The sequence below is a fragment of the Coregonus clupeaformis genome, chromosome 9, assembly GCF_020615455.1.
Source record: "Coregonus clupeaformis isolate EN_2021a chromosome 9, ASM2061545v1, whole genome shotgun sequence".
NCBI lineage: Eukaryota > Metazoa > Chordata > Actinopteri > Salmoniformes > Salmonidae > Coregonus > Coregonus clupeaformis.
This window is the reverse complement of record NC_059200.1, coordinates 3,364,779-3,385,890: the sequence shown is the minus strand read 5'-3', so window position 1 is coordinate 3,385,890 and position 21,112 is coordinate 3,364,779. Positions and strand designations below refer to the sequence as shown.

At 42.5% G+C, this 21,112-nt stretch overlaps 1 protein-coding gene across 1 annotated transcript in view; it reads right to left on the bottom strand.

Moving 5' to 3' along the window:
* The window catches only part of LOC121573580 (UV radiation resistance-associated gene protein-like), a 152,287-nt gene extending 142,431 nt beyond the window's left edge, over window positions 1–9,856 (bottom strand). The window contains exon 1 of the mRNA XM_041885670.2: window positions 9,481–9,856. Within this exon, the coding sequence (XP_041741604.1) occupies window positions 9,481–9,582 (102 nt within the window). The 5' untranslated portion in view covers window positions 9,583–9,856. The remainder of the gene's footprint in view (window positions 1–9,480) is intronic.
* Window positions 9,857–21,112: the final 11,256 nt, after the last annotated feature.

Genomic DNA, 21,112 nt, shown 5'->3' with positions numbered 1-21,112 from the left:
GCTAAGGGGACAGGACAACTTCACTGCATCAAAGGGACGATGGACGGGGCCATGTACCGTCAAATCTTGGGTGAGAACCTCCTTCCCTCAGCCAGGGTATTGAAAATGGGTTGTGGATGGGTATTCCAGCATGACAATGATCCAAAACACACGGCCAAGGCAACAAAGGAGTGGCTCAAGAAGAAGCACATTAAGGTCCTGGAGTGGCCTAGCCAGTCTCCAGACCTTAATCCCATAGAAAATCTGTGGAGAGAGCTGAATGTTCGAGTTGCCAAACGTCAGCCTCGAAACCTTAATGACTTGGAGAAGATCTGCAAAGAGGAGTTGGACAAAATCCCTCCTGAGATGTGTGCAAACCTGGTGGCCAACTGCAAGAAACGTCTGACCTCTGTGATTGCCAACAAGGGTTTTGCCACCAAGTACTAAGTCATGTTTTGCAGAGGGGTCAAATACTTATTTCCCTCATTAAAATGCAAATCAATTTATAACATTTTTGACATGCGTTTTTATGGATGTTTTTGTTGTTATTCTGTCTCTCACTGTTCAAATAAACCTACCATTAAAATTATAGACTGATCATGTCTTTGTCAGTGGGCAAACGTACAAAAATCAGCAGGGGATCAAATACTTTTTTCCCTCACTGTACATACATACATACATACATCCTTTTTAAAATTATATTTCCCTTCATTACTTTCCAACCCCACCACCCCTTCCCCAATTGGAGTAAACTAGTGAACAACAACGCTTAGGCCTCTACTTCCAGCCCATACATACTATATACATTTTATGGACAAATTCTACAATAATTATATTTTGTTTGTTTTTACTCCTGAACTTCCTCCGATCATTTTCATGATGTCCATCTGGTTTGCTTCTATATACCATATTTTTCTAACTGTGCTCTTTCACAAACGCTCTCAACCTATAACCGATATACTTATTATGGACACAGTATGCTTTACATTAGTTATCTTGTTGTTATTAGTTGTTGTTATTAGTCCCATCCTTCAGCTCCATTCAAAACCTCCCATCTATCTCTTAACACCATCCATATTGGATTTATATTTGCCATATATTTCTCAACTGTACTGTGATGTTTTACAAAAGTTCTGAACCTTTCTATTCTCATTGTTTCTACAATCTATATGGGACGGCTGTCAATCCTTCGGTCCTTAAATGAAACTGGTATGCTTTTTCATTTATCACAATTTTCTTTAACCAATTATATTCTTTAATGCAAGGCCGACAGACAAGTTCCTCACTTTCCTTTTCCATTTTTGCGGTAATGCTGCAATTATTTGGTTGTAATTTTGGGTAGAGCAGACATTTCCATTCGATACGAATAATATTACTACACAGATCATACATGTAACATTAGCTAGCTAGCCAGCTAACGTTAGCTAGCTAGCTAGCTAACAATCCACTTTAACTTGAAAATGACTTTCTGACAAAATTAGAAATGTGTAATATCTGAGAATGTAGCTAGCTAGACTCTCTTACCCATATACAGTGAGGGAAAAAAGTATTTGATCCCCTGCTGATTTTGTACGTTTGCCCACTGTCAAAGACATGATCAGTCTATAATTTTAATGGTAGGTTTATTTGAACAGTGAGAGACAGAATAACAACAAAAAAATCCAGAAACACGCATGTCAAAAATGTTATAAATTGATTTGCATTTTAATGAGGGAAATAAGTATTTGACCCCTCTGCAAAACATGACTTAGTACTTGGTGGCAAAACCCTTGTTGGCAATCACAGAGGTCAGACGTTTCTTGTAGTTGGCCACCAGGTTTGCACACATCTCAGGAGGGATTTTGTCCCACTCCTCTTTGCAGATCTTCTCCAAGTCATTAAGGTTTCGAGGCTGACATTTGGCAACTCAAACCTTCAGCTCCCGCCACAGATTTTCTATGGGATTAAGGTCTGGAGACTGACTAGGCCACTCCAGGACCTTAATGTGCTTTTTCTTGAGCCACTCCTTTGTTGCCTTGGCCGTGTGTTTTGGGTCATTGTCATGCTGGAATACCCATCCACGACCCATTTTCAATGCCCTGGCTGAGGGAAGGAGATTCTCACCCAAGATTTGACGGTACATGGCCCCGTCCATCGTCCCTTTGATGCGGTGAAGTTGTCCTGTCCCCTTAGCAGAAAAACACCCCCAAAGCATAATGTTTCCACCTCCATGTTTGACGGTGGGGATAGTGTTCTTGGGGTCATAGGCAGCATTCCTCCTCCTCCAAACACGGCGAGTTGAGTTGATGCCAAAGAGCTCGATTTTGGTCTCATCTGACCACAACACTTTCACCCAGTTCTCCTCTGAATCATTCAGATGTTCATTGGCAAACTTCAGACGGCCCTGTATATGTGCTTTCTTGAGCAGGGGGACCTTGTGGGCGCTGCAGGATTTCAGTCCTTCACGGCGTAGTGTGTTACCAATTGTTTTCTTGGTGACTATGGTCCCAGCTGTCTTGAGATGATTGACAATATCCTCCCGTGTAGTTCTGGGCTGATTCCTCATGATCATTGCAACTCCACGAGGTGAGATCTTGCATGGAGCCCCAGGCCGAGGGAGATTGACAGTTATTTTGTGTTTCTTCCATTTGCGAATAATCGCACCAACTGTTGTCACCTTCTCACCAAGCTGCTTGGCGATGGTTTGTAGCCCATTCCAGCCTTGTGTAGGTCTACAATCTTGTCCCTGACATCCTTGGAGAGCTCTTTGGTCTTGGCCATGGTGGAGAGTTTTGAATCTGATTGATTGATTGCTTCTGTGGACAGGTGTCTTTTATACAGGTAACAAGCTGAGATTAGGAGCACTCCCTTTAAGGTGTGCTCCTAATCTCAGCTCTTTACCTGTATAAAAGACACCTGGGAGCCAGAAACCTTTCTGATTGAGAGGGGGTCAAATACTTATTTCCCTCATTAAAATGCAAATCAATTTATAACATTTTTGACATGCGTTTCTCCGAATTTTTTTGTTGTTATTCTGTCTCTCACTGTTCAAATAAACCTACCATTAAAATTATAGACTGATAATTTATTTGTCAGTGGGCAAACATACAAAATCAGCAGGGGATCAAATACTTTTTTCCCTCACTGTATATGGATGGGCGCTTCTCCCTCTCTGTCATGGATGCCATGGTTGCCCTTAGTATGAAGATGTAATCCGGAGCCTTCTGTGTTGTCTTTTCGACTGTGTGCATATTTGCAATCAAATGCCAGAATTTCCTCCATCTCCTTAGCTATCATACTCTAATTCCACTGATTTCAAAACTCGGTCCTCCAGAAAGTGGAGAGCAACACTTATGCAGTTCTCCTACGTGATATCTTTCAAAAAAGCCACGTTAGAAAGGATCACCTACACATACTGACCAGCTCATATTATAGACAGAAGCGTGCTACATGGCAGACCAATCCAAACTCATCTCTCGGCATGTCCAGTCCACTCATTAACTCAGCAAATCTTGGCTAGCGGGAAGGTTGCTGTCTTTTTCCATGGCTAAACCAATTAGGCTTAACAATTTTATTCGTATTTACAGATGGCATACAATATTGTTATTAAGGCAAATGAAAGGTCACATGTTCCAGAAGGCATTTCTGCAAAAAAATAACATTTTGATGAAAAAATATGTTAGAATAGGGGCAATTCCACATTCACAGAATTACGCACTCACATTTTTCACTTTAAAATGTATGCCAAACATAAACCATAGATTTTAAAGTTTAACAAAGCATACAACCTATGCACAAGAACTAACTTAAGAATTTACACAGAACATTTTACAAAAACGCATTAACCGGAATAACTGTGCAGATGCAAAGTATAGTAATGCAATTTTTATGTGACCACGTTTTCCCAAAAATCTGTTAAATATCTGCTCCAGTTATTCCAGTTAATGCGATTCAAAGATGTCTGCAGAAAGAATGGGGTGTCAGCTATGATGACACCTTGCGTTTGAACTACAGTAAGTGAAGTGGATTTACACCCGGTAACAGAATGATAACTGAATGACATCATTGGTCCCTGATCTGTAATATACAGAAATGCATAATTATGAATGTCATTCTCTACATGGTGATGTAGGCCTATCCTGAATAGGTAGGTCTACACAAAGATAGAAATATGTGATCTCCTCCTTTGCATGTTTGGGTATTATTCTACACACTGGCTATTATTCTAATGAGCTCAGCCCCCAAACGACCAAATTTGGTTGATCCGGACCAAATCTGTACCAATCATAGACGTCTATATTTCACAAGTTTGGAAATCACAGTACAGTATAGTACAGTACAGTAGGAGTACAGTACAACAGAGTATAGTTCAGTACAGAACAATACAGTAAATTATACTGTACTCTACCCTACTGATCTATACTGTGCTGTGATCTATACTGTGCTGTGTCCAAACTTATGAAACAGACGTCTATGACAGACATCAAATTTCAACGTCTATGGACGCCCGGTGTCGGTCGGTGCTCATTAGGTGAGAGGGCTGGTTAACAGTAATTCTCTAACAAGGCCTACTTTCCGCAATCACTCCTGAATCTTGTGAAACTTTAACAAGCCTGCAGTGAGAAGAGATTCATAAGCCATATTCTGAGTTAATCAGTCCTTGACACTGGGTGTTTCCCAGCACAGCTAGCTACGTCCCAACAACACTGCTCAGCGTTCAGGCAGACCGTTGCTGTGACCTGTCAAGTCATTCATAAAGACAGTTTCTGCCTAAAATAGCAATGTAGGATGATGTTTTAAGGTGTTTTAGATATGATAATTAGCAGGCAGTACTGTATATCTTAGCAGCCAGTAAAGGCACCTTCAAAGATTCCAGATTTGAAAACATGCACCTTAAAGACTATTTGTACCAGAGAGACTATATGCAAATTAGAAATGATTTGCACTGACTACCCACACATTCAACCCTTACACAAACACCCATAAACAAGCACTCACATATATACACACACACACACACACAATGCTGCTATTCTAATATATATTGATTCCACTACCCACTTTATGTAAATACAGTCCATTACTACTACGCATACTACCTCTTCTATTACTTGTTATTTTTGACTTGACACTTTCCATTGTTATTATTGATTAATGAAATGCATTGTTGAGGGAGATAGCACATAAGCATTTCGATGCACCTTTTATACCAGCTATAAACTGTGTGTGTGACGAATACATTTGATTTGATTACTGACAGTACACAAAATAACCACTGTGTTCATATCAAGAGCAAGGGATTGCAGGTGCATTTAGAGAGCTGAAGGAGTACTTACGCATGTCTGATATAGTTCTGTCCTATTAGGGTCCAGCTGGTTGATATAATGAAGGAATAAGGCCAGAGGGGGTGGTATATATGGCCAATATACCTTGGCTAAGGGCTGTTCTTATGCACGACGCTGTGCCTGGATACAGCCATTAGCGGTGGTATATTGGCCATATACCACAAACGCCTGAGGTGCCTTATTGCTATTATAAACTGGTTACCAACGTAACTAGAACAGGAGGCCTAAAGAAGTATATTGTCTGATATACTACGACTGATATACACTAACAGTCAAAAGTTTGGACACACCTACTCATTCAAGGGTTTTTCTTTATTTTTACTATTTTCTACATTGTAGAATAATAGTGAAGACATCAAAACTATTAAAGAACACATATGGAATCATGTAGTAACCAAAAAAGTGTTAAACAAATCAAAATATATTTGAGATTTTTCAAAGTAGCCACCCTTTGCCTTGATGACAGCTTTGCACACTCTTGGCATTCTCTCAACCAGCTTCATGAGGTAGTCACCTGGAATGCATTTCAATTAACAGGTGTGCCGTCTTAAAAGTTAATTTGTCAAATTTCTTTCCTTCTTAATGCGTTTGAGCCAAATCAGTTGTGTTGTGACAAGGTAGGGGGGATATACAGAAGATAGCCCTATTTGGTAAAAGACCAAGTCCATATTATGGAAAGAACAGCTCAAATAAGCAAAGAGAAACAACAGTCCATCGTTACTTTAAGACATGAAGGTCAGTCAATAAGGAACATTTCCAGAACTTTGAAAGTTTCTTCAAGTGCAGTCGCAAAAAACATCAAGCGCTATGATGAAACAGGCTCTCATGAGGACCGCCACAGGAATGGAAGACCCAGAGTTACCTCTGTTGCCGAGGATAAGTTCATTAGCGTTACCAGCCTCAGAAATTGCAGCCCAAATAAATGCTTCAGAGTTCAAGACACAGATACATCTTAACATTAACTGTTCAGAGGGGACTGTGTGAATCAGGACTCCATGGTCGAATTGCTGCAAAGAAACCACTACTAATGGACACCAATAAGAAAAAGAGACCTGCTTGGGCCAAGAAACACAAGCAATGGACATTAGACCAAATTTGAGATTTTTGGTTCCAACCGCCGTGTCTTTGTGAGACGTGGTGAGGGTGAACGGATGATCTCCGCATGTGTAGTTCCCACCGTTGTGATGGGTGATTTGAAGGAGTCAGGCGCAGGAGGGTAAATCACAGAATAACAGATTTATTCCGGAATACAGAGTATGCAGTAAAGCGTCAAAACAGTCCAGTGCGCAAAACAGGCGCACTGGAACCAACAAGGCAAACGGGGAAAATAACCCAGCGAATACAAAATACAAGGAGCTCCACCGAGCTACACTATCCTCACAATAAACAATCACACAAAGACAAGGTGGCAGAGGGAACACTTATACAGGTACTGATGAGGGGATATGAACCAGGTGTGTAATCAACAAGACAAAACAAATGGAATGATGAGATGAGGAGCGGCAGTGGCTAGAAGGCCGGTGGCGACGAACGCCGAAGCCTGCCCGAACAAGGAGAGGAGGCAGCCTCGCAGCACCAGCAGCGCGCCGACACCGGCCTCGGGGACGACCAGGAGGACGCGGAGCAAGGCGAGCCGGAAGGCGACAGTGGAAATCCCGCAACAGCGAAGGATCGAGGATATGCCTCACCGGCACTCAGCACCGCTCCTAATCCACGAGGTACTAAAGGCCCCCCACCCGACGCCTCGAATCCAGGATGGAACGGCCGGAGTACGCCGGGGCCCCCTCGATGTCCAGAGGGGGCGGAGGGACCTCCCGCACCTCAGACTCCTGGAGCGGACCAGCCACCACCGGCCTAAGGAGAGACGCATGGAACGAGGGGTTAATACGGTAATCTGCAGGGAGTAATAACCTATAAGTAACCTTGTTTATTCTCCTCAGGACTATGAACGGCCCCAAAAACCGCGGGCTCAGCTTACGGCAGGGCAGGCGGAGGGGCAGATTCCGGGTCGAGAGCCAGACCCGATCACCCGGTACAAAGACCAAGGCCTCACTGCGGTGGCGTCAGCGTTGGCCTTCTGGCGACGCACGGCACGTTGGAGGAGGACGTGAGCAGCGTTCCACGTCTCCTCCGCGCGCCGAAACCAGTCATGCACCGCAGGAGCCTCGGTCTAGCTCTGATGCCACGGTGCCAGAACCAGCTGATAACCTAAAACACATTGAAATTGAAGGAATTGTCCGTAGAGTTCTGAGACAAGATTGTGTCGAGGCACATATCTGGGGAAGGGTACCAAAACATTTCTGCAGCATTGAAGGTCCCCAAGAACACAGTGGCCTCCATCATTCTTAAAATGGAAGAAGTTTGGAATCACCAAGACTCTTCCTAGAGCTGGCCACCCGGCCAAACTGAGCAATCTGAGGTGAAGGGCCTTGGTCAGGGAGGTGACCAAGAACCCGATGGTCACTCTGACAGAGCTCCAGAGTTCCTCTGTGGAGATGGGAGAACCTTCCAGAAGGACAACCATCTCTGCAGCACTCCACCATTCAGGCCTTTATGGTAGAGTTGCCAGACGGAAGCCACTCCTCAGTGAAAGGCACATGACAGCCCGCTTGGAGTTTGCCAAAAGGCACCTTAAGGACTCTCAGACCATGAGAAACAAGATTCTCTGGTCTGATGAAACCAAGATTGAACTCTTTGGCCTGAATGCCAAGCATCACGTCTGGAAGAAACCTGGCACCATATTTTTCAGCGGCATAGACTGGGAGACTAGTCAGGATGGAGGGAAAGATGAACGGAGCAAAGTACAGATTCACCTTCCAACAGTATAACGACCCTAAGCACACAGCCAAGACAATGCAGGAGTGGCTTCGGGACAAGTCTCTGAATGTCTTTGAGTGGCCCAGCCAGAGCCCGGACTTGAAGCCGATCGAACATCTCTGCAGAGACCTGAAAATAGCTGTGCAGCACCGCTCCCCATCCAACCTGACAAAGCGTAAGAGGATCTGCAGAGAAGAATGGGAGAAACTCCCCAAATACAGGTGTGCCAAGCTTGTAGCGTCATACCAAAGAAGACTTGTTTCTAAAAACCTGCTTTTGCTTTGTCATTATGGGGTATTGTGTGTAGATTGAGGTGAAAAAAACAATTTAATCAATTTTAGAATAAGGCTGTAATGTAACAAAATGTGGGAAAAGTCAAGGGGTCTGAATACTTTCTGAATGCACTGTAGAGGAGGCAAACCATATACCATATTTTGTACATGCTTTTTAAGTGCTGACATAAAATTGTTTAGTGCAAATCCAACCCTTGTAATTTAGGTACAGTATGAAAATAAGGAGATGACAATTAGGCTACAGCAGATGAGTATTAGTTAACATATTATGAGGATAATTGTATTTAATTCATTTCAGCAATGTTGCTTGCAAATTACTGCAGTTCTTACCATAGACAGTACATGGTTGCTTTATGTATCACTGACTCTGAATAAGTTAGCGACTGGGCTAACACTGCTAACCTTTTAGGTCAATCATATGCCGTTTTTATTTAAAAAAATGTTTGCTTCATAATCGTGAGAAGTTTTACTAGCTAGTAACTAGTTAGTTAGTTATACCTAGGTAGTTTACAAGGCTAGTTGACTTTTCAAAATAAAAAGGAACGTCATTGTGGCTAGCTACTTCTTGTCCCTCATGCTAGCCATTACAGCCAATCACTACAGAAACGTAAAAATTAAAAACTATTGATATGGCCAGCATTGTAGACCATTTCTTCCCTCTCACTGCAGCTTTAACTCATCTCGAAATAACTGAGAAATGCTGTGAAAACCAGCGTGCTGAAAACCGTTAAAAGAATTTGTCACCAGGTGATTTTTTTATTATTTTTTTAAGTGTCCTCATGCACTGTTTCTCCTACTACACTAATCTGCACATTTGGCGCTCCGCCATAACAAGGCATTTGATTGGTTTGACGTGTTGCGAGGCGTGACTGATTTACACCGACTTCCAACCCCTCTTTAGCTGATTTCTGCCATGAACCGCACGCTACCCAAGAGAGCTGTAAATGGTCAATTTAGCAGGCCTGCTGTTTTCATTTTACAGTTTTCACATGTGACACACAGCAACATTACAGAATCATAACTACACATAGTCCAAATTCCACCGAGCTGAGGGTCATTGTCCTTACCTGCTGAGATGTGAGTTCAACGTGCAAGCCTCGAGAAGATGAAGCTCCAGAGTTGACAGAAGAGGCGGGTACAGGGTGATCCCGACCGGTGATGGAGTTCATTCTCCTAACGGCACCAGGGGCGTTCGTACCGAACAACCCCGGATAATGTAAATCTAGATTCACCTTCTACGCCAGAAATGTATGCATCAGTGCAGTAATCCGCTTAATAAGAAAACAAAGCACTTTTGTAGCTGTCAGTTAGCAAGCCTGCTAGCTAGGTACGCGACATAAACAAAGTAGGACTTGATCAGGAAGCTATCATCCGTCTGTCAGAGAGCACTCTCCGCGGGGTTGATGCAAGCGGATGTTTCCGGTTTTCAGGGCTACAATATTTTCAACCTAACTTCCGTTTGCCCTGAACAACTAATGTGGGGACTCCGCTCAGTGGTCGTCACTAGTTAGCACAGCCCCAAAGTCATAAACCCCGCCTATTCCTACAATTTATCTTCGCAGCAGGTTATGAGTATTAACGTAGCATGTTAGGATAATTAGGTTAAGGTTAGGAAAATGGTAGGGTTAGCTAAAATGCACCAAAATTAAATTGACGTTAATGTGAGAAAAGCTGGATCCCTTCTAGCCATGCCTGTGGAAACCCCGCTCAGCTGTTACATTAGTTAGTCAGCGGGGCGCCCCGGTAGATCACTAATTGGTCCACTCTGTGTCTGTCAAATGAAGGTGTTACTCTACATTGGATTCATGCATGACTATTTGTCCGATATTATGTCAATCACGTAGAAAGAGAACGTTCATGAACCACTCGGGTAGTTACTAGTTACCACAGCCACACAGTCATAAACTGCGCCTATTCTTAAAATATCATTTAAAACCTTAACTCTAACCTTAACCACACTGCTAACCGTGTGACTAACCCTAACCTTGAATTAAGACCAAAAAGCTATTTTATGTTTTCATTAATTTTTACGATGTAGCCAATTTTGACTTTGTGGCTGTGCTATCTTGTGGAAAGAGACCTCTCGAACTCCAAATATGAGGAAGTGGATGTTTATGTATGTTTCGCGTGACCTGCTGGTGACAGTGCACTCAAGTACAGTAGTAGGGAGTCATTGGTGAGGACTGTTTTTTGTGTGTCCTAGTCATCAGATTGCCTAATTAGCTAATTAACTGAATGGTGATAGAACATTTATTTTATTACATTGACATTTACATTTACATTTTAGTCATTTAGCAGACGCTCTTATCCAGAGCGACTTACAGTTAGTGAGTGCATAATTTTTTTTTTTCCATACTAAGTTTTATCAACTTTGTCAACTGAAGTTAAGAACACAATCATATTACATGGGTCAAGGCCAAACATATTTACAACAAAAAAATTTCACAAAGTTATTTTCACATCAATCAAGCCAAATCAATACATTATTGGCCTATGTGTCCATACCAGGGGCGGCCTGTTCAATAGGGCGATATGGGCGACGCACTGCCAAACGGGAAAAGGAAGGGATTTTTTTTCTAATCAATTATATCACGGCAACAGTAGTTATCAGTGTTGTAATCTATACGTCTGATCTGCCACAGTGCCACACTGCCACTAAATGTCGAATCAGGCTAAAGTCGTGCTTCAAATGGCTCCACCCCCTTTTGGGGCGATTTCAGTCAGATTGAAAATCGCCCAGAACTTCTGTCATAGACTCCCATGTAAAATCTATTTTTTTCAAATTTCAGAGCCTTCAATACAATCTCAATGGGTGTCTGTGGGCTTGCACTTACGCGCTTTCGTCACATGAACGTAACTAAGAAAAGAGAGGGTAGCAGCGTCAATCAATTCACTACTACTATCAACATGGCTAGGCTTCAGTGCAACTCGATTGTGTCTTTGAAAGAATTTCCCTTTTTGTCGGCGAACAAATGAAGATAAATTGGCACGAAACAATTAGGACCTCCCAGACCAAATTTAATAATTCAACAGGTTTCTACTAAAGGGGGAAGTCCTACACCCGAGGATTTTCCAAAAAATGGTACGAACGAAAAAATAACATTGCCACTCAACTGGATGAGGGATACAGGCTAGCTGTCCGCCGCCACAACGATGAGGTTAGTGTTGATAATCACAAGTTTACTGGAGAACTGAGACCAAGTAGAGACTTTGGACAGGGTGGATATGGTTATATTGCGATATTGTCAATACAGTATATCGTAAAGTATCACTATGTAACTCGATTTCTTTCACCCCAATCCCTCAAATTAACGGTAAATAACTGAATTGTTTGCCCCACATTTAGCTAAGATGATTAGCTAGCCAGCTAAAATGTTTTATTTAGTTAGCAGTCGCATCTACAATAGTTTACTGTCAATAACATGTCTCCAAAAATGACGTGGTGTCTCCAATTGTGTTGACATTTTACAATTGCGATGCGCATCCATGAGTATCCACTTTCTGTAGCTCAGCTGGTAGAGCACGGCGCTTGTAACGCCAAGGTAGTGGGTTCGATCCCCGGGACCACCCATACACAAAAATGTATGCACGCATGACTGTAAGTCGCTTTGGATAAAAGCGTCTGCTAAATGGCATATTATTATTATTATTATTATTCCAGCCTTGTGTAGGTCTCCAATTTTGTCCCTGACATCCTTGGAGAGCTCTTTGGTCTTGGCCATGGTGGAGAGTTTGGAATCTGATTGATTGATTGCTTCTGTGGACAGGTGTCTTTTATACAGGTAACAAGCTGAGATTAGGAGCACTCCCTGAGATCAGTCAATAAATGATTCTGGTATTGACTTATATGCTGCCCCTGTCTTCATGTTGTTGCTGGACATATCTTTTTAAAAATGTGTGTAGGTCACCTAAATCATCAGAAAAATTGCCCCTCCTGAGAATTTTTTCAGGAGCCGCCACTGGTCCATACATCAAATGAACAAAAATATAAACACAACATGTAAAGTGTGTTGCTCTCATGTTTCATGAGACAAAATAAAAGATCCCAGAAATTCCATACAAAAAGCTTATTTCTCTCAAATGTTGCGCACAATATTGTTTACATCCCTGTTAGTGAGCATTTTTCCTTTGCCAAGATAATCCATCCACCTGACAGGTGTGGCATATCAAGAATCTGATTAAACAGCATGATCATTACACAGGTGCACCTTGTGCTGGGGACAATAAAAGGCCACTAACATGTTCAGTTTTGTCCCACAACACAATCCCACAGATGTCTCAAGTTTTGAGGGAGTGTAGTGGCACCCTCCCCCACGGCCACTGAAGTTCAGCAGGTCGCTTCCCCATCGGATTCCATCACGACCACCATCATTGTTGGCAGCTCGATGGTGAGGGAATTTGGCCTGGTCCACTGTCACCCAGGATCATGTGTCGATGACATCAACTCCCTCCTGCCCACGGTTCTGGCCAACAACTCAAATATTGACACCATCGTCACTCACATAGGTTTTAACAACCTTCGTTTTAGGCGATCTGAGGAACTGAGGGAGGACTACAAACATTTTTTAAACACCCTCGCTAGCACAGGGAAGATAATAATTATCTTTGGCCCCCTCCCGTGCTATTGAAGGGGTTTGGCAGTGTTGTAGTACTCGAGACCGGTCTCGAGACCACATATTGAGTGTCTTGGTCTTGTCTCGGTGTCGGATACATTTTTACTCGGCCTTGACTCGGTCTTGGCCAGAGAGGACTCGTAATTTCTTCCAGAGACCAGCTGAGACCAGCAGAGTAAAAAACTCATAATTATCAGATTCCATTAAGTCAGCGCATAAATGCTTCGCCAGGCCAAATATATACACTCCTTGCTTGAAACATTAATAGCCTATATTATCGCCTATTGAAACCTGGGATTCCTACTTTACTCGTAACATTACAACTATCCTTTACTTTCATAAAATAATATCCTCAAACTTTGTCCGAATTTCCTTGACTCGCTGGTAGGGAAGAGAGGGGAAATTTGCTGGAAAGTTGCTTGCTCGCTGTTAGTAAGGGGAGACAGGGGGAAATTGTAACAGTCTTTATATTTATTATAGACATGTTTGTGCAGTGTCGAGCCTATTGGGTCTTCAGTGTGTGACATGCTCGTGATACTGAAAGGACAGCAACCCTAATACCAGCGCACTCAGGTAGGTCGGAGAGTGCACTTTTTGTAAACACGAAGGGCCAGTGGTATAGTGGAGGCTATACACAGGTTTATAAACTGGGTGGTTCGAGCCCTGAATGCTGATTGGCTGAAAGCTGTGGTATATCAGACCGTATACCACGGGTATGACAACACTTTTATTTTTACTGCTCTAATTACATTGGTAACCAGTTTATAATAGCAATAAGGCACCTTGGGGGTTTGTGATATGGCCAATATACCACGGCTAAGGGCTGTGTCCTAGCACTCCGCGTTGCGTTGTGCATAAGAACAGCCCTTAGCCGTGGTATATTGGCCATATACCACACCCCCTCGGGCCTTATTGCTTAAATATCCACTGGTATATCCATTGAAATACACTACATGACCAAAAGTATGTGGACACCTGCTCGTCGAACATCTCATTCCAAAATCATGGGCATTAATATGGAGTTGGTCCCCCCTTTGCTGCTTTAACAGCCTCACCTTTTCTTGGAATGCTTTCCACTAGATGTTGGAACATTGCTGCGGGGACTTGCTTCCATTCAGCCATAAGAGCATTAGTGAGGTTGAGCACTGATGTTGGGCGATTAGGCCTGGCTCGCAGTCAGTGTTCCAATTCATCCCAAAGATGTTCGATGGGGTTGAGGTCAGGACTCTGTGCAGGCCAGTCAAGTTCTTCCACACCGATCTCGACAAACCATTTCTGTATGGACTTCGCTTTGTGCACGGGGGCATTGTCATACTGAAACAGAAAAGTGCCTTCCCCACACTGTTGCCACAAAGTTGGAAGCACAGAATCGTCTAGAATGTCATTGTATGCTTTATCGTTAAGATTTCCCTTCACTAGAACTAAGGGGCCTAGCCCGAACCATGAAAAACAGCCCCAGAACATTATTCCTCCTCCACCAACCTTTACAGTTGGCACTATGCATTGGGGCAGATAGCGTAATCCTGGCATCGCCAAACCCATATTTGTCCGTCGGACTGCCAGATGGTGAAGTGTGATTCATCACTCCAGAGAACGCATTTCTCCAGAGTCCAATGGCGGCGAGCTTTACACCACTCCAGCCGACTCTTGGCATTGCGCATGGTGATCTTAGGCTTGTGTGCGGCTGCTGGGCCATGGATACCCATTTCATGAAGCTCTCGACGAATACTTATTGTGCTGACGTTGCTTCCAGAGGCAGTTTAGTGAGTGTTGCAACCGAGGACAGACAATTTGTACGCGCTACAGCACTCGGTGGTCCCGTTTGGTGGTCCCGTTCTGTGAGCTTGTGTGACCTACCACTTCATGGCTGAGCCGTTGTTGCTCCTAGACGTTTCCACTTCACAATAACAGCACTTAAATTTGAATGTTAATATTATCCTAAAAAGTACAATTACAATTGCATCTTAACAATACCATCCACTTATGAGTAAACTCTAAATATACAACATTATTAATGAACAAAACACTGTGTGTATGACTTTGTGCTTAAAGGAATCTAACTTTTCTGAAGTGCATCAAAATTATTTGAGCACGAGCACGCAGGGCAAAACGTAAGTATACACTCCCCTATTCCCAAGATGCAGGCATGCATAATAACAAATCAACATGTTATATTAATATATGAACCTGGTGAAATTCACAAAGTACCTTAACAACTGTTACACACACAAAGTAATCTGTGATCTAAAGTTTAAATGCAACAATGTTTCACACGCACACAAAAGTTATTTTAAAAGAGATGGCTAACAACAGCATGCACGCTGCAATAAAAAACACAGTTCCACTCACCAGATGATGATCATTTGAAACTTAACCTATTTTTAAAAAGGTACAAGCTAACAAATTAGCAACAACATCCTCTTCGATAACACCTGCTGCACCTGCTGCAAACTAGCCTACAACAAAAGCTAGCTAGCTAGACTGTGGGAAAACTACTGCTCGCTATTGCACAGTGGCCTGTTGGCCTTTGAGAAGGCAGAAGTTTCCATACGTTTTTGTAAAAACGGTCCCACCCATTACAAGTCAATATGATTGGTTGATTCCTCTGTCACTCCAACATTTTGCCCTAATACAGTTGAATGGCAGATGTGTCTGAAGGCCTAGCCAATGGCTGACTTTGCTAGCTAGATTTATCTCCCCAGAGACCACCAAAGAAAAATCCTGATTGGATATTTTTTTATTTTCAGCGTTAACCCTTTCCTTTCTAAGAAACACGGAAGAGATTAAATCAGAACCTCATTGAAAATAATATTATTATTATTATTATTTGTATTATTTTATAAATCCTTAGACTTTCTCTGAAAGCGTAGAAGGCCCTCATTGTTCCCTACTGTGTTTGGGTTAGTAATAACTTGTAGAGTGGCTCTATTTGCCTTCAGCATGCATCTTTTCACCATTCTGAATGTCCATATGTCCATATGTCCATTCTGAAATATGAACACAGAAATACTGGACATTTTGAACTCTTATTATGGTGACGATTTGACAAATTTACAATCATGACTTGAATTGGACTCGTATTCTGGTCTCAGTCTTGACTCGGTCTCTAACCCCACGTCCCCCTCCCGGTCTCGGTCTTGACTCGGATTCAATTCACTCCGGTCTTGGTCTTGAATCGGTCTCGCTTTAGGTGGTCTCGAACACAACACTGGGGTTCGGAATGTTTCAGCCGACTCTTTGTCCTGAACGAGTACCTGAAAAAACTTTGCAACGACAGGAATGTCTCTTTTTGTGACAACTTTGATTTGCTGTGGGAGCAACCAGCACTTTTTAAAAGAGACTGGATTTACCCTAACCGCAGGGGTTCCATGATTATTTCCAGCAACATCGCAAACTGTTTTAGAGTCTGATGGACAGGGTCTGTTAGTGCTCCTGTTCTCCCTGTCATAATAAGCAACAGAGGACTTAGAAAGCATATCAACTCCTGTAGAAATGGCTCTATGGTTATTGTGAGCAACCTAATTTATGTTCCTTTAATTCCGCCTTCTAGAGAGTTTATACAAACTGTTATCGCCTACCATTCTGATAGACTGGAGACTGTCAGAAAACGTGGTTGTAACGTTAATCATTTGGTTGTTATTCCAATGGTTACCTCGAGGCAGATGTCCCAGGGGCAGAGTGGCCCACACTCATTGAACATGGCGCTTTAAATGTTAGAGCAATCACAAGTAAAACCTTTCTCGTGAATGACCTCATTACTGAGCACAAAGTTGATTGCATGTTTTTCACTGAAACATGGCTGTCATCAGACTATAGTGCCACTCTTATTGAAATGATATATCTGAACTATTGTCTATTGTCCTTGAGAACTATGATAAAATAATTGTGCTGGCCGATTTTAATATTCATGTTGACAAAGAGGTTGACTCCAAGGCCATTGAATGTATTCATATTTTGAGCTCTATGGACTTTACCCAACATGTTACTGGGCCCACCCATAACCACGGCCATACTCTGGACCTGGTTAATACCAAGGGGCTTTCTATTGACATATCCTTTATTGTTGATGTTTCTTTATCTGATCACCACTGTGTATTCTTTACTACGTTGTTGCCCATAGCAAAGGGTAATACTGAATGCATTATTAAGAAACTCTATCTTACCTCTGAAGTTGCTACATATTTTGAGTATATGAACAAAACTCCACCATCTATTCTGCCTTCCTCTTGTGATGATTTAGTTGATAACTTTAATAGCAAATTAAGGGCAACCAGTGATGCCATAGCACCAGTAAAGTTGAAAAAGGCCACATCCAAACGGAGAGCCCCTTGGATGAGTGAGGAAACTAATCAATTAAAGAGAAACTGCAGAAAGGCAGAGCGGAAGTGGAGAAAGCTAAAGTTGCAGGTCCATTATGAGAGAGCAACTTGGTATATTACATTTTCCATTTTAGTCATTTAGCAGACGCTCTTATCCAGAGCGACTTACAGTTAGTGAGTGCATACATTTTCATACCCCCCGTGGGAAACGAACCCACAACTCTGGCGTTGCAAGCGCCATGCTCTACCAACTGAGCTACACGGGACTACACAGTGATACACAGTGCTTTCGGAAAGTATTCAGACCCCTTGACTTTTTCCACAGCCTTATTCTAAAATGAATAAATAAATAAACAATCCTAAGCAATCTACACACAATGCCCCATAATTAAAAAGTGAAAACAGGTTTTTAGAAGTGTTTGCACATTTATTAAAACCAAGATTGAACTCTTTGGCCTGAATGCCAAGTGTCACGTCTGGAGGAAACCTGGCACCATCCCTACGGTCAAGCATGGTGGTGGCAGCATCATGCTGTGGGGATGTTTTTCAGCGGCAGGGACTGGGAGACTAGTCAGGATCGAGCCAAAGATGAATGGAGCAAAGTACAGAGAGAGCCTTGATGAAAACCTATTCCAGAGCACTCAGGACCTCAGACTGGGGACGAAGGTTCACCTTCCAACAGGACAACGACCCTAAGCACACAGCCAAGACAATGCAAGAGTGGCTTCGGGACAAGTCTCTGAATGTCCTTGAGTGACCCAGCCAGAGCCCGGACTTGAACCCGATCGAACATCTCTGGAGAGACCTGAAAATAGCTGTGCAGCAACGCTCCCCATCCAACCTGACAGAGCTTGAGAGGATCTGCAGAGAAGAATGGGAGAAACTCCCCAAATACAGGTGTGCCAAGCTTGTAGCGTCATACCCAAGAAGATTTGAGGCTGTAATCGCTGCCAAAGGTGCTTCAACAAAGTACTGAATAAAGGGTCTGAATACTTATGTTAATGTGATATTTCAGTTTTTTGCTTTGTCATTATGGGGTATTGTGTGTAGATTGATGAGGACATAAAAATAAAATAAAATAGAATAAAGCTGTAACCTAAAAAAATTTTGAAAAAGTGAAGGGGTCTGAATATTCTCTGAAGGCACTGTATAACAAGGCATTTAGCCAGACAGGCTAATTTTTTTAACTTGATCACTATTAATCAGAATAATTCGAGAGTGCTCTTCTCGACCATTGATGGCCTGATAAATCCTACCCCCGCAAACCTATGTGAATTTTCCTCCACATCTAAATGTGATGAGTTTGCTGCATATTTCAGAGATAAGATAACCAACATATCAGTCAAGTAAGACCTGATGAGAAGGTTGATGATATGTGCCCTAGCCTACCGTGCAAAGGCACTATGGAATTATATTCCCTGGTTGACACAGACATGCTCAGGAAAGTGATATCACAACTTAAGCCTTCTACCTGCCTTCTCGATCCTATCCCCACCACCTTCTTCAAAACAGTTTTTAATTGCATATCTGAAGAAGTGCAAGCTATTGTTAATCATTCCCTGTTCACAGGCACTTTCCCCACTGCACTAAAAACTGCTATGGTGAAACCCCTTCTGAAGAAAAGTAATGTAGATTATTCAGCTCTTAGCAATCTTCGGTCATTCTGCAACCTTCCATTCTTAAGCAAAATTCTGGAGAAATTGGTGTTCAAACAGCAAAATTATTTTTTAAGTGCCAACTGTATTTTTGAAAAATTCCAATCTGGTTTTTGTGCCACCCACAGCACAGAGACAGCCTTAGTTAAAGTGGTAAATTATCTTAGAGCCAACACAGATGCCAAACAGCTCTCTGTCCTTGTACTCTTAGATTTAAGTGCTGCATTCGACACTGTTGACCATGATATCCTTCTGGACAGACTGGAGAGGTGGGTTGGCCTCTCCGGTCCAGTTCTACATTGGTTTAGGACCTTTTTAATCGGGTGAGAGTTTTTTTGTCACCCTTGGTGAAAATACATATCACGTGGCGTTCCACAATGTTCGATTTTGGGCCCGGTACTGTTCAGTTTATATATGTTGTGCCTTGGCAGCGTTATCAGAAAGCACAGCATTGATTTTCACTGCTACGCAGACGATACACAACTTTACATTTCTGTGTCACCAAATGATTTTAGCTCCACAGATAAATTATTAGACTGTATTAGTGATTTAAATACTTGGATGGCTCACAACTTCCTCCAGCTAAATCAAGACAAGACCGAGGTACTTATTGTTGGCGCCAAAGCATAGAGAGAGAATCTAGCCACACATTTTAATTCACGGACAATAAAGGTAAAGCACCAGGTAAAAAACCTAGGTGTTATTTTAGATACTGAACAATTTTTCTTTATCACACATTTTGGAATGTGACCAAAATAGCTCTTTACCACCTAAGGAACATTGCCAAGGTGCGGCCGTTTCTCTCTCAGGCTGGTACAGAGAGACTCATCCATGCTTTTATTACAAGCAGGCTTGACTACTGTAATGCTGTCTTGTCTACCCAAGAAAGCCATTGGTCAACTGCAAAACATACAGAATGCTGCAGCACGGGTACTGACCAAGACCAGACGAAGAGCACACATTACACCCGTTTTAAGGTCTCTGCACTGGCTGCCTGTGAGTTTTAAAATACCTTTTAAGATTCTTCTATTGGTTTTTAAATCAATCCACGATTGTGAAGCCCAATACATGTCAGACTTGCTTTTAAGTTATGTACCCAGTAGGTCCCTCAGGTTCTCTGTCACTGGCCTTTTAATTATCCCAAAGCCTAGGACCAAAAGGCATGGAGAGGCAGCCTTTAGTTATTCTGACCCCCGTCTCTGGAATAGCCTGCCAGGGAATCTGAGGGGGGCTGAAACTGTGGACATATTTAAAAGAGATCTTAAAACACATGTTTTAGCTTTGCGGTGCTTTTTACATTTAAGTCATTTAGCAGACGCTCTTATCCAGAGTGACTTACAGTTAGTGAGTGCATACATGTTTCATACTGGCCCCCCGTGGGAATCGAACCCACAACCCTGGCGTTGCAAGCGCCATGCTCTACCAACTGAGCTACAGGAGACAGTTTGTGTAATTATTTTGTTTTTTATCTTATGTTTGTTGTGTAGTAAATATTTCAGCTTTTATTTTAATTGTTTTTTTTCCTGTAAAGCACATTGCGTTGCATTCCATGTCTGATATGGGCTGTATAAATAAAACTTTATTTGATTTGATTTGATGTTGTGAACAGAGTGCCCCATGGTGGCGGTGGAGCTATGGTATGGGCAGGCATAAGCTACGGACAACGAACACAATTGCATCGTATCAATGGCAATTTGAATGCACAGAGGTACCATGACAAGATCCTGAGGCCCATTGTCGTGCCATTCATCTGCCGCCATTACCTCATGTTTAAGCATGATAATGCATGGCCCCATGTCGCAAGGATCTGTACACAATTCCTGGAAGCTGAAAATGTCCCAGTTCTTCCAAGGCCTGCATACTCACCAGACATGTCACCCATTGAGCATGTTTGGGATGCTCTCGATCGACATGTATTTCAGCTTGTGCCAGTTCCCACCAATATCCAGAAATGTTGCAAAACCATTGAAGAGGAGTGGGACACAGGATGCGGCTGAGGGGAGAACGGCTCATAATAATGTCCGGAATGGAGCAAATGGAATGGCATCAAACACCTGGAAACCATGTTTGATGTATTTGTTACTATTCCACTCCAGTCATTAGAACGAGCCC